This window comes from Numenius arquata, chromosome Z (assembly GCF_964106895.1).
Source record: "Numenius arquata chromosome Z, bNumArq3.hap1.1, whole genome shotgun sequence".
In the NCBI taxonomy this organism is placed as follows: Eukaryota; Metazoa; Chordata; class Aves; order Charadriiformes; family Scolopacidae; genus Numenius; species Numenius arquata.
In genome coordinates this window covers 63,471,351-63,486,837 of record NC_133616.1, presented here as the reverse complement: position 1 = coordinate 63,486,837, position 15,487 = coordinate 63,471,351, and the positions used below count along the sequence as shown (strand labels likewise).

The 15,487-nt window shown below is 37.2% G+C and overlaps 1 protein-coding gene across 1 annotated transcript in view; it reads right to left on the bottom strand.

Annotated features, from left to right (window-relative positions):
- MAN2A1 (mannosidase alpha class 2A member 1) overlaps window positions 1-15,487 on the bottom strand; it is a 123,994-nt gene that overhangs the window by 69,341 nt on the left and 39,166 nt on the right. Inside the window, exons 7-9 of the mRNA XM_074166030.1 lie at window positions 13,427-13,613; window positions 6,269-6,446; window positions 2,478-2,680 (exon numbers count right to left, since the gene is read on the bottom strand). Coding sequence (XP_074022131.1) covers window positions 2,478-2,680; window positions 6,269-6,446; window positions 13,427-13,613 — 568 coding nt within the window. The remainder of the gene's footprint in view (window positions 1-2,477; window positions 2,681-6,268; window positions 6,447-13,426; window positions 13,614-15,487) is intronic.

Here is a 15,487-nt window from a genome sequence, read left to right as displayed (position 1 = left end):
AAAAAGAACTAAGGAAAATTTAATCACAAGAGTAGAATGAGTCTGTTATTAAATATGATCATAATCTATTTCCTCTGACTTTAAAGAAAATAAAAAATAAAAGACAAACCCCCTAATTCTGCTAATATGCCATCCTTGAAGACTCTCCAGGTCTCTGAAACCAAAACTGCCAAAAAAACTGATATTAAACTGACAAGAACACTTCTACACATTTTGTTCTTACATGCTATTCACAGGGGATAACAAAGGATGAAAAACTTCCCAGGTACATTTTTAGAAACGTGCTTTGTTTTAATTCATAAGACTGAAGATTTATTTTTCTTCCAGAGATTCCTCACCTGTAAGACTAGCACCTTTTTCAGAAGTTAAAGGTAATTGAAATTCTTACAAGAAGGAATATTTTAACAGTGTAAACTATAAATACTACAAATAAACTTGAAAGCAATTAATACTAAGTTTTCTGCACTGTAAGTAATAAAAACCTGAAAAAAGACAGTACAATAAAGTAAACACAATTAAAAATTTTGAGAGAATAGGCCATGATAAAGCTAAAAAAGCCCTAAATCTTTGGTGCATTTGAACAAAGAGAAAGGAATTTAGGCAAAAGCACAAAAAACAATCAATAGAGAATTCAATTTATAAGGACAACATTTTTCTAGACATTTTGTCTTTCCCAACAGCAGTATTAAACAAGGCTGTTTTCACTGAAAATCAAAGATTCTTGTGATAAACAAGCTCATGAGAACAGAGCTAATTAGTATTTATAATGTCCATACAGTAAAAAATAGAATGCTTCTAAGAAAATCATATTCCTACTGATACTTGATACTGTATTTGTAAACTATTTCTGAACAGTTGTCAAACTTCCTAATAACTGTTAGCCTTATAAATGCCCTCCTTCTAATCTTCTAACATTCTTCGTTTTGTACGTAAGTTAAGCATTAACAATTCTAATATTTCAAAGTTCTGATTAAAACACTGAAGAAGTCACTCCTCTGATAATTTGTCCTTACCGTATTATTTTTACATTCTTCTGCTAAAGGGATCCTAGCCTTGTTTTTTGTCATTTCTCTCAGCTTAGGGGTTTTTTTTCATTTCTTCTTCTTCTTCCTGATAGTCTTTGGCTTCTGCTTTCCCATTTGTGAAAGTTTTCTCCTTGCTGGCTAATATGATGCCTTCAAAGTTACATTACCTTGTCTCTTCCCTAAAACCTTTCTATTCTCAGGCCTTTGGATCTTACTTCTCCTTACATATTTCTTAGTCTATTGCTTTCATTCCTTCTTCACTAATTTTCTTGATTACATCAAGTCTCTCACTATGTATTCTTAGAGTGCGGAGTATGGCTAGAAAAAGTGCAAAGTGCTACTGCAAAGTGGCTAGAAAAAGCCACTTTCACTGCAAGAAAAACATACTACAGATCACAGAGAGGCTGTGTCCCAAGTTTGCGAAGCCTCCATTTCACCAGAGTAAAGACTTGATTCCTTGGCAGAGGAAAAACAAATTCTGCTAGATACGGAGGTTTCTCTTCTGAAAGGTACTTATATCTGCCTCCAAAACACTGCTTTCCATGCTCCCAAAGCACTACTTTCCACGCCTCTCTTGCTCTCTCCTCTACTGCAGCAGCCATTACAACACAAAAATCCTTAACTGTAAGAAATTTCAGCATTACAGAAGTTCTTTCCTAGCACAAAAAGGTCTGGAAGGCATACAAAAGCACTAGCATAGGTGTATTTTAAATAAGACAAAAAGTGTCCTTTAACTAAGGATCCTTGGAAGAATAATCTTTTGGAAACCGAGTCTCCAACTTTTGGCAATAGAGGAAATAAATGTCAAGCATATACATTTGTCCCAGATATCTTTCTGGAGCCTTAAAATACAGTGTCTCTTATCTACAGCTGCTACAAAGGAGACCCACTTAAATACTCCATTACCAAAATTCAGCAACAGCTTCTTCTGTAAAGATGCAAACACTTTTCAGCAGAGCAGTACCTTACAATTTGAGATCACTTGGCATACAATATTCCTGACTACTTCTCAACCGTATCTAACAATCCTTGTAAAATTCACACCTTTGTATTTCTAAGAGTTCACAGTAGAGCCATAATGACAGATTGATCTCACAGCTACTCAAATCTGATACAGAAATAAAAAGCATACCACTTGCTATTTTTCATGGAATCAGGACTTGCTGATCATTTGAACAGTATTTTAGAAGACCTTAATTTGTTTGGATGGAAAAAATATTACTGTATTTTTCTCAATTTACTAAAAAAAAAAAAAAAAACAGATATACGAACTAATCCCTGTAACAAGAACTACATTTAGAGGCCATTTAAGCTATTCTGATTGTAAGTAAACTTAAACTGTGCATTTCAAAATCACTTTTCCATCTGTCCAACAGATTTGGAGTACTTACACATTCATCCCTCCTGTGTGCCAAGACATATGTTATGAATTTACTGGATGGCAGTATTTACCGTAAGTAGGATTCCAGGACTCTATCCAGTCGTTTATAGAAGGGTCGCGATGTAAAGTATCCACTCCAGTAATGATGATCTCTGTCTGCATAGGTGAAGAAGTCTCCACTTAAAACAGGGAAAAATGAATTGCTGCTCTTTTCACCCAAATTGCTTTCTTTGCGCAGAGCTTCAAAGTAATCTGATAATGTTCCAAACTGGGCCTGAATGAAAATTAAAATTACTATAACATAGTTACATATTCTTTATTTAGACATATGAAGAGAATGAACATGTTTGGTCTCATATACATTTCAGAAATATGCCAGTCTACCAGCAGAATTGCAGCAGAAATCCTGTCCTAAAGAGCTTTAAAGTTTCCCTGCATGCTTTTCAGACAAGCTGAATAGCTCTTCCAGAAGCATTTCAACTTTATTTCAACTCAGTACAAGACAGACATGGATCTGTTGGAGCAGGTCCAGAGGAGGGCCACAAAAATTACCAGAGGGTTGGAGTACCTCTCCTATGAAGACAGGCTGAGAGAGTTGGGGTTGTTCAGCCTGGAGAAGAGAAGGTGCTGGGGAGACCTTATTGTGGCCTTTCAGTACTTAAAGGCGGGCTTATAAGAAATATGGGGAGAGGCTTTTTATTAGACCCTGTAGCAACAGGACAAGGGGTAATGACTTTGAGGTAGATTCAGACTAGATGTAAGGAAGACACTGTTTATGATGAGGGTGGTGAAACACTGGAGCAGGCTGCCCAGAGAGATGGTAGATGTCCCATCTCTGGAAACATTCAAGGTCAGCCTGGACCAGGCTCTGAGCAACCTGATCTAGTTGGAGATGTCCCTACTCATTGGAGGGGGGTTGGACTAGATGACCTTTAAAGCTTCCTTCCAACCCAAACTATTCTATGATTCATGAAATATGAAATACTTATTTTTTTTAAAGTATAAATCAGTATCTAAAATACAAGCTAAAGCTCAACAAAAAAGCATTCTTTTGAGTTTTGTGATTAATTCTTTTATACATGAGCTATGCAATATCTTATATTATGTAAGTAGATGCTGGGACCAAATAAGTAACTTAACGTAATACAAGAACATAGTTGTCTTAATCTTGCATTTTCAAAACTAACTCTGTTGTGCTCCAGATCTCCAACATATGCTTAATCCAAGATGACTGTTGAACAAAAAATTAGCATTTGCTTTCAGAATATTTTTTTTTTTCTTAAAGCTATATACAAAGAAATTGTATTTCGAGATGTAACATGGGGGAGTACTAAAAAATCATTATCTTCTGGTCATTTTTAAAAATGCTCTGACAAATAAGGCAGTAACAGCCCTTTTCAGGGTAGGTCAAATGATGAGGTACAAAAAAAAAAGGGAGAAAAATAAAAAAGGGAGAGGGACTGATGTCCACATTGCCAGCATCGACAGATGTTGTTAAGGAAGGCATAGATGGCAAACCAGATCTTGAATGAGAATGGAAAAAGAATTAATGGAAGTTGGAACAGCACAGAAGATCACATTACCACAAGTATCCTCAAAACAAAATACAGTGATAAATCTTCAAATTTAAATTAAGTCACTTTTCTGGGTTTCTCTTGGGGGGTTGATTTTTATTTCAATAACAAGCATACAAAGTAGCATGCTACAATTAACAACACTGGAAAACAAGCTTTTAGTAAAAAAATCTTTTAAAAGTGACTTGGAATATAAGGACTGTTACTGTGACAACAAAGGTACACTATTTTAGCATCAAAAAAAACCCCAAAACCAAACAGTATTCACTCTTCAAAATCATTTGAAGATCCAAGCATCTGTTTGTTGGATACAATACGTAAGTTGCTACTTTGAATGGCAGTAAAGCAGAGAAAGACGTACTGCCACAGAAACCCCAGTATTAGTGATGTTTGCCTTATCAGGTACTTCTAGGACACCTGGCCTTTTCCCTCACTGTCACAGACACCTACGAGACAGAATTCAGAAAAAAAAAATACATCAGTGGAACAAGAGAAATCAGGTATAGGTGGCCTCCCTTCTGTGTGCTGGGTTAAATTAGAGGAAGAAAACCTCACCAGAGAAGCCAATAAAGCTGAAGAAAACTCATTCAGGTGAGTGGAAACAGTGAAATAATCTGGCATACTCTTCCATTGGCATATAAAAAGTCTCATCTTGATTTATGTGTAATAGATGTAAAGGACATATCCAAATGGGAGATTAAACTCCCTGAGAGCAAAATAGGTATCTTTTAAAGCAATCTACCACATACAGAAGAGTGGCTGGCATAAGAATCTCAGTGCTAACAGACATATCTACTAGATAAACATCTCAAATTTGCCTGAAAGGGTGAATGTCTCATAAGATCATAAAGGCAGAGTAGGCAGTCCCTTGCATAAGCAGAATATCCTAGGCATCTCAGCACCTAAGGAAGAAATGTGAACTCTTCCTTTACATAATCTAGATTCTTAGGAAGCTAAGTGTGACCTCTTACTTGCCTTTGGAGTCATACTCCATTGGAGAAACTGTAGCACAATGTGAAAGTTCTCCACTTAAGCTTGTATTTTCCAAGGATAAATGACATCAATTTATAAAAAGAACAAATAAACAAGAAAACCCAAACATTAAACAAGAAAAAAAAAAACTAACCCCAAAATACGGGGAAAGAAAAAAACCCAAGGAAACAAAAAAAATTAAAAAAAAAAAAGATGTGCTCCTGTGCCAACAGTGCTCCAGCTGAGCAAAGTGCCCTAAGTATGAAGTGGCTGAATCAGAGTATTGCATATCTTTTTGTCTTGATATTAAGACCCAGAAAAAGGGTTGGAGAGTCTACGAGGGCCCCAAGGCCTCGTATGATTCCCAAGGCACTAATGCAGGCTGACAAGCCAGGGCTAATGAAGTAGACTTCTAAAGAGTCCTTGACAATGGGCTGAGCAGAACCTTTTAGATAAGAATCTTTCAGATGCCTCAGGACAGGAGCGGCCCTTGAAGAATAATCTCAGAGCTAAAGCCTGCAGTTTTTGCTCGAGAAGAGATTACCCAGTGCAGGTTAGCATTATTATTAGGTTATGGGTTCTTACTCCCATGCTGAAAGATGATGAAAAGCTGTCCAAGTACAGAAAATATCTATGGTACAAGAAATCTCTAAAGTACTCAGCTTACACATTAGAATGTATGAATGCGTATTATAACACTCAAACATAATTAATGATTTAAAGTGATATCTCATCTGATAATTGTGTTAGTATCTTCACTCCTTTTGTAGCCAGGTCAGTCTCTTAGATTTTTATTGTATTCAACAACGTGTGCCAGCAATGGCACCTCTTAGGAATATTTGTTTGTTTGCTTTGGGAGCTAAAACCAAGAGCACCCAAGTAAAGCAAAAAATTTGCTTGAACTTCTAATAAAAAAAATATACTAGTTTTAAATAACAAAGCCTCTGAGCCTTAAATAGCAATGCCTAAAGCCTGTGAAAACAAGAGTACTAGAACAATCAAATCTAATATCTGTTCTCTAAAATAATCTGGTTGGGATACTATTTATAGTTTTCAAGCAGATATTATTAATAGAAAATTTTTTGTTTTGGAGGGAGAGAAGGTGATAAAGGCAAAAAAAATGTAATCTGCCAAGACAAACCAATCTGCTGTTAAATAATACTTAAAACTCCACAGTTTAAAAAAAAAAAAACAACACAACCAACCAACCCAACAAAAAAACCCCAAAAACCCAACCACAAGATATTTCCATGAAGAATCTCACAATACTGGGAAATATTGTTTTCTCCACAAACCAGAGTAAGTGTTGCATTTACCTTGACATGCCACTCAGGATGAGAATTCATATAATCAAACAGCTTCTGATAATTCTGGTACTGCTGATCCCATTCTGAGCTCTCAGCATAACGGAAATCATCCCCTAGTGGAGCCAATAGAACTTTAGTACGGAAAAGCTTTGACTTCTTTCTGTATTGATCTAAAATCATCCAAGCCCTTGAGGGGGAAGGAAAGAAGAAGGCAATTTAGAAAACAGAAGAATAAAGGTCAAATTTTGACAAAACAATTCTTAGATATCAAGTTGCACATTAGGGTGACCCCAAGACATACAAAACTCTGCTATCTCATTTTGTAACAAAAAGCTGGATGCAATTCCCCACACTGAGACACCATATTCAACCTACTATTGTTGCAAACGCTATGCTAATTAAATCCTCCAATAAGCTTATCAAGTTCCATCTCAAACAGTAGGTCAGTCTGCATCAATTTGTTCCTGTGCCAAAACTAACCTTCAGTTTAAATTATGTTTACCTGCTTTATATTTAGATAACAATCCTAATCCTCTCCAACCCTTATTTATAATAATAAGCAAGCTCTTCTCGTCCCCTCTGGTAATTCCCTTGGATACTTTGCTTCCTATCTTCCTGTCCTTGACAGAAAATATGGCCATAAATTAATCTCTGAAGAACTCCAGCCTTGCCAAAACAAACAAAAAATTCTGGAGGAAGTTCACTACTAAAAATCACTGTTCCCCCTCTCAGAGCCAGCCCTCTTAAGTTAAGCATGTCCTGAAAAAATAAATCCACTGCTTTTGGCCTTAAAAGAAAAAAAAAACCACAACACAGAAACACCCAAAAAACTCCACACATGCACACACAGAAAAAAGTCAGTAAAATTCTCCTTTGGCACCTGCTAACTCTTTGACAGGTAAAATATCAGTTCTGTCATTAAGCAGCAATGCATTAAAAGTTACAAGTCTGGGTTACTGAAAAGTTCTAATTTTCCCTTCCCTCCCCTTCCCAACCACAATCACTGTCAAAATCTTCAGATGCTGATCCTCTCTAATAAAGTTACAAAAATAATTTTAGTAGGGACTATAAACCATACTAACATATTTAAGAAAACAGGAATAAAAATGACAACATTTTAAAGAGAAAATAGCAGCAAAATCCAGATTCCAGTAAGCTTTTTGTTTCTACAAGTCTTTTTAATAGATGGTCTACCAAAATCCATTTTCAACTCAGACCCTTGAATATTTTTTATATAAACATTTATGTGAGAATTGAATCTAGTCCAATATATTTGAGACCCGTATTTCTTTGACCAGTAAATTAGGGTATGTTTATCAGATTATAAAAGTATTTAGTAAACACAAGGTCTGACTGTATTCTGGAGGAAGAAAGGGGGCAAAACATCTTTAGTTAAGGATCTACACAGTTCTGCTGAGACTACAATAGACCCACCTAGTAGCTTCCCCCTCTCTCTGTCTGTAGTCTGATTTATAGTTCAGATTACGAACTATTTTTACTTGAATTAGTATTTTCCATGACTTTCAACAAGCTGCTGATTTACACATAAAAACTTCCTCTCCACGCAACTAACAGAACAATTGGCACAACACAAGACTTTGTAATTCTATCTTCTAAGAAGCCAGCCTAACTCAAATTTTCCACACACAGCCTACAATTGGAAATATACATTATTTTATACCATCCTGAAAAATACAGGACTTCAGGAAAGGTCACAGTTAACATGATATTTGACTTTGACATCTCTCTTCCAAGTCCTCTAGTTTCTTTCCAAAACTCCTGCAAAATTCATCAGTACTGCTGTTCTCCCTTTCTTCAAAGTACTCATAACTGTAGGATTAGTAGGTGTTTTTAAGGGGGCAGCAGGATCTTCCTCCATTGCAAACCAGTTTCAATTGCAAAAAGGCCAAAGAAAAATTAGATGTCCCAAGTCAGGTATATCCTCTGAAGTTTCTCTCAAGTAACTTCCTAAATCATTATTTCATACAGAAGTGAGAAAGAATCAGCAGAAAGTCCCTGATAGAATCTGCTAGAGATGAAAAATACTTCTGGAGAAAAAAAAAAAATAGACTCCACGAAGTCTCACCAACGCTTTCTCCTTTTGGATCCCCAGAGAGACAGTATTAGATACATTTTGATATATGTTTATTTTGCCTATCTGAATGAAAATTTGAAAGCCAAATAGATCGGTCATGATAAACTTTTTGTAGCACTGTAATTATGGATTTAACATATCAGCAGCAACTCTATTGTAACAGCTTTTAAAAGAAACTCAGATTTTTGGTTTTATACAATCAAACGTTCTTGGAATTGTACACAAGATGCTCTATGTAGTTCACAATACTCAGAGCAACCCCAGCTGCACTCTTATTTGACAACAGTGAAGTATATCAACATTGTCAAGAATATTTTTCACCTTTCTTTTGGAAGCTTTCAGATTATCACTGAAAGCTTAAGACCTTTCAGAAACGAAGAATACCCCTTCGTATGACAAGTGTGTTCTTTTAGTGCAAAAATTCCAAATACGTGACTAAAATATATTGAAACAAATAACGTAGTTGGTTTTGCCCCTTCTTGTGTCAAAGGAGGAGGAGCAGTAGCCACCCAGAATCTGTGGGAATCACAAGAAATTTTGCAGCAGCTATAGCAACTCCTATGTGACAGGTTTGACAGCAGTCATGGCTTCACAGTCCCTACAGCACATTAAGCGTTACGGACTCACTCTGCCCAACTATCTCAATTAGAAAACAAAACCATTTGGTGGACTGGCAATTTTCTGTTCAAGTAATTTTGTGGAGGAGATGGCTATGCAGACAGGATGAGTATTTCCTAAGGGGGTGATCTCAGATTCTTGAGGTTGGCAATCAATCACAAACATTAACCACCGATGCCACATCAGCAATGTAATTCTAAACACCAGTTGCATGTTGTGCAATGTCACCAACCATAAAGAGAAAAAAGCTGAAGCATAAAATTGGGCTCTTCAACAGTAGGAGGTGAAGGGGAAACTCCATTTTCTACTCCTTCTCTGAATAATGTAACTTGGAGTACAGATTCTTTGCTATTCCCACGCATGGGAGAGAGACACACACATCAGAACAAGCTATGCTTCCTCTAACAAAAGAGCTCATTCCCATTCAAGGAAAAAACACCAACAGCTGTTTTTTCTTGCTCGTCTGAGAAGCTAGAACTTCAACATTCCACACTAAGGCACATGGAGGAGAGGTAAGTGATGCAAGACAGCCAACATGGGGTCACCAAGGACAAGCCCTGCCTGACCAACCTAGTGGCCTTCTATGATGGAGTGACAACATCAGTGGCCACAGGAAGAGCTATAGATGTCATGTACGTGGACCTCTGTAAGGCCTTCGACACGGTGCCCCAAATTGGAGAGTCTCTAAATTGGTCTCTAAATTGGAGAGATATAGATCTGATGAGTGGACTGTTCAGTGGATCAGAAACTGGTTGGACAGTTGCACGCAGGTGGTAGTAGTCAATGGCTCAATGGCCAGAGGAAGAACAGTGATGAGAGGTGTCCACCCTCAGGGGTCCGTACTGGGATGAGTACTGTTCAATATCTTTATCAGTGTTCAATATCTTTATCAGTGACAGAGACAGTAGGATTGAGTGCACCCTCAGCAAGTTTGCAGATGACACCAAGATGAGCGGTGTAGTTGACATGCCTGAGGGACGGGAAGCTATCCAGAGGGACCTGGAAAAGCTTGAGAAGTGGGTCTATGTGAACCTCATGAGGTTCAACAAGGCCAAGCACAAGGTCACGTACCTGGGTTGACACAACCCCCAGTATCAATATATAGGCTGAGGGATGAAGGGATTGAGTGTAGCCCTGCCAAGAAGGACTTGGGGTACTGGTGGATGAGCAGCCGGACACGAGCCGACAACACATGCCCACAGCCCAGAAAGTCAACTGCATCCTGGGTTGCATCAAAAGAAGTGTGGCCAGCAGGTGAGGGAGGTGGTTCTCCTCTTCTAGTCTGCACCCACCTGAAGAACTGCATCCAGTTCTGGAACCCTCAGCACATGGAAGGACATGGACTTGTTGCTGGAGTGGGCCCAGAGGAGGGCCACAAAAATTACCAGAGGCAGGGAGCACCTCTCCTGTGAGGACAGGCTGAGAGAGTCAGGATTGTTCAGCCTGGAGAAGAGAAGGCTCCAGGGAGACCTTACTGCAGCATTCCAGTATTTAAAGTGGGCCTACAGGAAAGAGGGGGACACACTTTTTAGCAGGGCCTGCTCTGACAGGACAAAGGGTAATGGCTTTAAACTAAAATATGGAAGATTTAGACTAGATATAAGGAAGAAGCTTTTTAGCAGGAGGATGGTGAAACACTGGAACAGGTTGTCCAGAGAGGTGGTAGATGCCCCATGAATGTTTCCAAACGTTCAAGGTCTGCCTGGACAGGGCTCTGAGTATCCTGATCTAGCTGGAGGTGTCCTTGCTCATTGCAGGGGAGGTTGGACTGGATGACTTTTAAAGGTCCCTTCCAACCCAAATTATTCTATGATTCATTCAAACATATGGATATGGATGCAGCTGCAAAACAGGGCAAGTGCAACAACAATCTTTATAAACTAAGTTGTGATGAAGTGTAATTAAACAAGTACAGGCTTTCAATTAGGCTGCTGTTTCATTCCTTCCTACCAAATCACAACTAAAGAAGCAGGACAATGATAAATCCAACAGCTACTAGTCTTAAGTTTGCAATTCATTATCTCTTCAGCATATATGCATGGCTGTAATAGTATTGAAATCAAAAGCAACAACAGTCCCAGCTGAGTACTCAAGTACTTTAGCATTGAAGAAAGGTCAGTGATCGAAACCTTGCCTCGAAATTAATTGCGTGTATCAAATACATTTTTCAGATCCATGTATTGTAGATAGATCTCCTATATTTTTCCAGTCTTAAAAAAACAAAGTAATCAGAGGTGAGACACATTAGTGCACTACAGACCTCTAACCTGGGAAAGCTTATTATGTAAAGATAGATTTTCCAATTACTTAGGGATCTCATACATCTCCTTGCTATAACAGCCATAGAACTTGTGTTATTAGAGGTCAGATCAGAGAAGTTTTTCGTTGCCTACAATATTCCAACTTTTTATTTTTTGTAAAATACGAGTAGTGTTTTTAGCATTTTCCAGCAAATCTCTACTTCCTATGTTTTAGTGGATTTATTGAAACTACACTCTCAAAGTACGGTTCCTGTGTTCCTTCCAGTGTTCCAAATGTAAATAATCCAGGCCCTGAACTCAAAGACCATGTTTTAGTTTTTACTTTTCCCTTAGGTATTACCTTAGATATTACAGTACTGCTCTTTAAGCTCCCTGTTAGAGACTGAAACTTTTTGTCTACCAAAAGCTGCTGAACAAGATTAAGTTTCAGAGACCATACCAAGATGACAAGATGACAATCATACGTTAACTACATACGTACCCCATTTCTTTTATTCTTTCATTTCATATGACATGGTGAAAGAACCATATCATCTTACAAGGTCAAATTTAGATTGTTATGCAAAGGTTGCATCTTGGAAGTGCAGGGATAAATTAAGATCTAATTGAAAACCAAAAACCTTAAAAAGCATTCCAAGCAGGCTCTCTACAGTATATTTATAGCCTGTATGTTCCAGGTATTTGTTAAACAAGCTGTTACTCTTCTACAAATATTTGTCTCAGCTAATTGGGATACATATTCAAGATTTTCCTTTCTACAACTTTGATTAATAGGCACATGAGCTTTTCTTCACATTGTATAAGCACTGGGTGTGTCATAATGATTCTTCTGTTAGCTCTACTGTTCTTCTGTCACCTTCAGCTTTCATTTTTCTACCTGTAAAGAAAATTACTTTCTCCTATCATCATTCCAATTTCTACCTTAAAATATGATAATTGTGATGTATTCTGTTTTATTTTGGTTTTATCTTCTATAAAATTTCATAATTTAATTCTACTGACAAAGTGCAGTTTTCAAGATGCTTGGCAAAATTCATACTCAGAAAAAGGACACACAGACTTGACATGCAGACAACCAACACATCATCATCATCAGATCATCACTTCAAAACTTCAGTATCAAGACTAGAACCAAAAAGTCACCCAGCTATCCATTGTTACACTCAGCCATTTGCAACAATTGTAAAAACCTACCTAAATTTCTAACTCTTGAACTTGGGGTGATTTGAAGGCCTGAAGATATTGACAGGACCATAGAATATAATCTTGTTCTGGAAAAAACCTTCAGCAGTTTTATCTTCCCCTTTACTTTTCCCCCTTCTGTTTTGGGTTGGCTCCCCCCAGCCCCTACTCCCAAAAGTGAAAAGTAGTTTTGTAAAACTGTAAACTTGATTCTTAGCAGTGGCAAAACAACTCACTGTTTCTGTTTGAAAAATAGAACTGAGGTTAATATGATTCTCATGTAAGAGGTAGGACTCAGGACATGTAAGAGGTAGGACTCAGGACATGTAAGAGGTAGGACTCAGGACATGTAAGAGGTAGGACTCAGGACATGTAAGAGGTAGGACTCAGGACATGTAAGAGGTAGGACTCAGGACATGTAAGAGGTAGGACTCAGGACATGTAAGAGGTAGGACTCAGGACATGTAAGAGGTAGGACTCAGGACATGTAAGAGGTAGGACTCAGGACATGTAAGAGGTAGGACTCAGATTCACTTAAAGTGTCCACTTCAGGAAACCTAAGCCACAGATTACCAAGCTTTGCAAAGCTATACTACGAAAAATACCTCACCGTTTGCAGTTACAGCATACTATACCATGCTGCCCCTGAAGTCTTCCACTGGCAGGAGACAAATCACTGCCTATTCATAGAATTTGCAAATCTACACTAAACCAGTAACGTAACTATAACCAGATGACTATGTTCTGTCTACCATTCAGAGCTAGTAATAGACTCAGGCATTATTAATGGAAAAGAAAAAAAAAATTAACGTATCTTCCTTAATCATAACCTATCTTCAAATTTCACTGTCAATTATGAGCAAACACTAGGTTAAGCAACAGATATCATCTTCCTACAAAAAGTTTTTATCAAGAACTATATGAATTCACCAAGCTATGCTACATACCAGCTTTAACCAGCATGAATTTTTTTTTAAACTTAGTCCCTTGCAGGATATGTAAAAACTGTACCTGTGCTGAACATTTCCAGCATGAATGGCTTCTGGTGGAACTCTCCACGGACAGCTTACTCTTCCTCCAGGAAGACGTTTGAAATCAAACTGGCAGCAGATTTTTGGATCTGGACCACAAGTATGAGGAACATCATAGCTATAGAAAGGCATCATATGACAAAGGATATCTGTACTGGATCCCAAATCTGGAATTAAATACATAGAGCACATCTTTAAAATAAATCCTCTCAGATTTGCCAAAACGAAATCCGTTTTCCATGCTCTTAGTCCAATTTTGTATTAAAAACATCAGATCAAGACAATTCCTTGCTTTGAATATCTATACCTGGAGTATATTTTTGTATGTATCTTACATATAAAAAGGCTAAAAACAGAGATACAACCAAGATTGGCATGTTCCAACCAAGAACCAGCTGGTTGAGAAAGACAAGAACAGAATGTTAGGGTTTTTTTTTTACCCAGATAGGTCTCATTATTTCCAGAATTTTAGAGGTAAACAAAACGTCTTTTATACTTTGAGTGAATCAAAAACACCAACAAAAACAAACAAACAACAAAAAACCACAACTATCCTGCTGTCATCACATCATTAGCACAATATTTAAATTGGTTGGCTTTAGCAATATCCTAATTTCTTGAACATTTCACTTCAATACATTAACAGCATGATTCTATGTACTTGTAGATAGATTGTCTGGGCTTCTGCAAATTTTACGTACTTCTGAGACCATCTTTGCAATCCCAGCTTTTCCCACTAATCAGTCCATTGCCTTAAGTTTGACACACCAGGAGCAGAGATCTACCCACCCTTTCTCAAGTCTCAAAGTCTTTCAAAATTTAGCTTTAAAGAGAACATGAAGTTCTCATAAAATTTAAGAGAACCTTAAGTTTACTTATCCGGTAAAACACCTAAATGCTGCTTACCTATTCGCAGCACAACCAACTTACAGCAATTTTATGCTGAAAAAAAGGGATGAATGCTGTGGATGTTCCAAAGAACCTGGCTCTTAAGTCTGTTAACAATACACAAAACCTTAAACAGCATAAGTCTTCACAGATCCAATCCAGATCTTTGGTTTAAAAACTCCTATTTTACTACTCCTTACTTATTACTAAAAAGTTAAGATTCCATAAATATATGCATTTACTTTTCAGCTATAGAAGTTCTCTTTATCTCAGGTACCATGTCTACATATTATGCCAGATGAGTATGCAGTGATCTGTGATCTGTAGGCTGTTTTGAAAAGCTTTCTTCTAAAGCCCAAACACTAGATCATACATGTGATTTACTTACGCAACTATTTTGGAAAAAGGCCTATCAATTAAGTACTCTGTACACTGAGTGGCATACACCAACGTTCAAAGAAAAATCTCTGAAGTGTCAGTATCTGACAAATTCTTTCACAGTGACACATTCTCCTCAAGTGAAGTTTACTTGTGCAGCAGATTGCTTTGCCTGAATAATCTCCTCCCTGCAACTTCCGATTAAAAATAAAGAACTAAAAAGCTTCCACCACCTTTCAGTAGTAAGTACTAGATACGTTTGTTTGACTCTGTATTGATAAAGTGGTAAAATATTAGCTTACCTTAAAAACAGAAAGACCAAAACCTGAGCAGCATACATTCATAATACAGCTTACTGGAATAATGGTACAGTACAAAACAAAACAAGGTATCCGTATAGAATAATACATTCATTTACAAACACATCAGTTTGCTGAGGTATAACTCCATTACCTAAGAAAACTTTAATACTTTATATTGCATAAATAATATTAAAAAAGCAGTTATAGTTACTCTAAGAATAAGGTTTTACATGAGAAATTAATTGCAAATTAAAGTGGTGATATTTTTAATCTATTTTTCTGATTAAAGATAACTTACAAATTTCAAGTCCACAGAAAGGTACTGTAACTAATGATGCTAATTTGTCACACCAGCTGCAGAAAACTGGTTGTTTAGAAGTTTTTTCCTTAGTAAGAAAATAAACAAGACAGATCTCTCCATCTCTCCATCTTCAAATATTCGCTTTTGGCCTTTTTTTTTTTTTTCCTCTCCA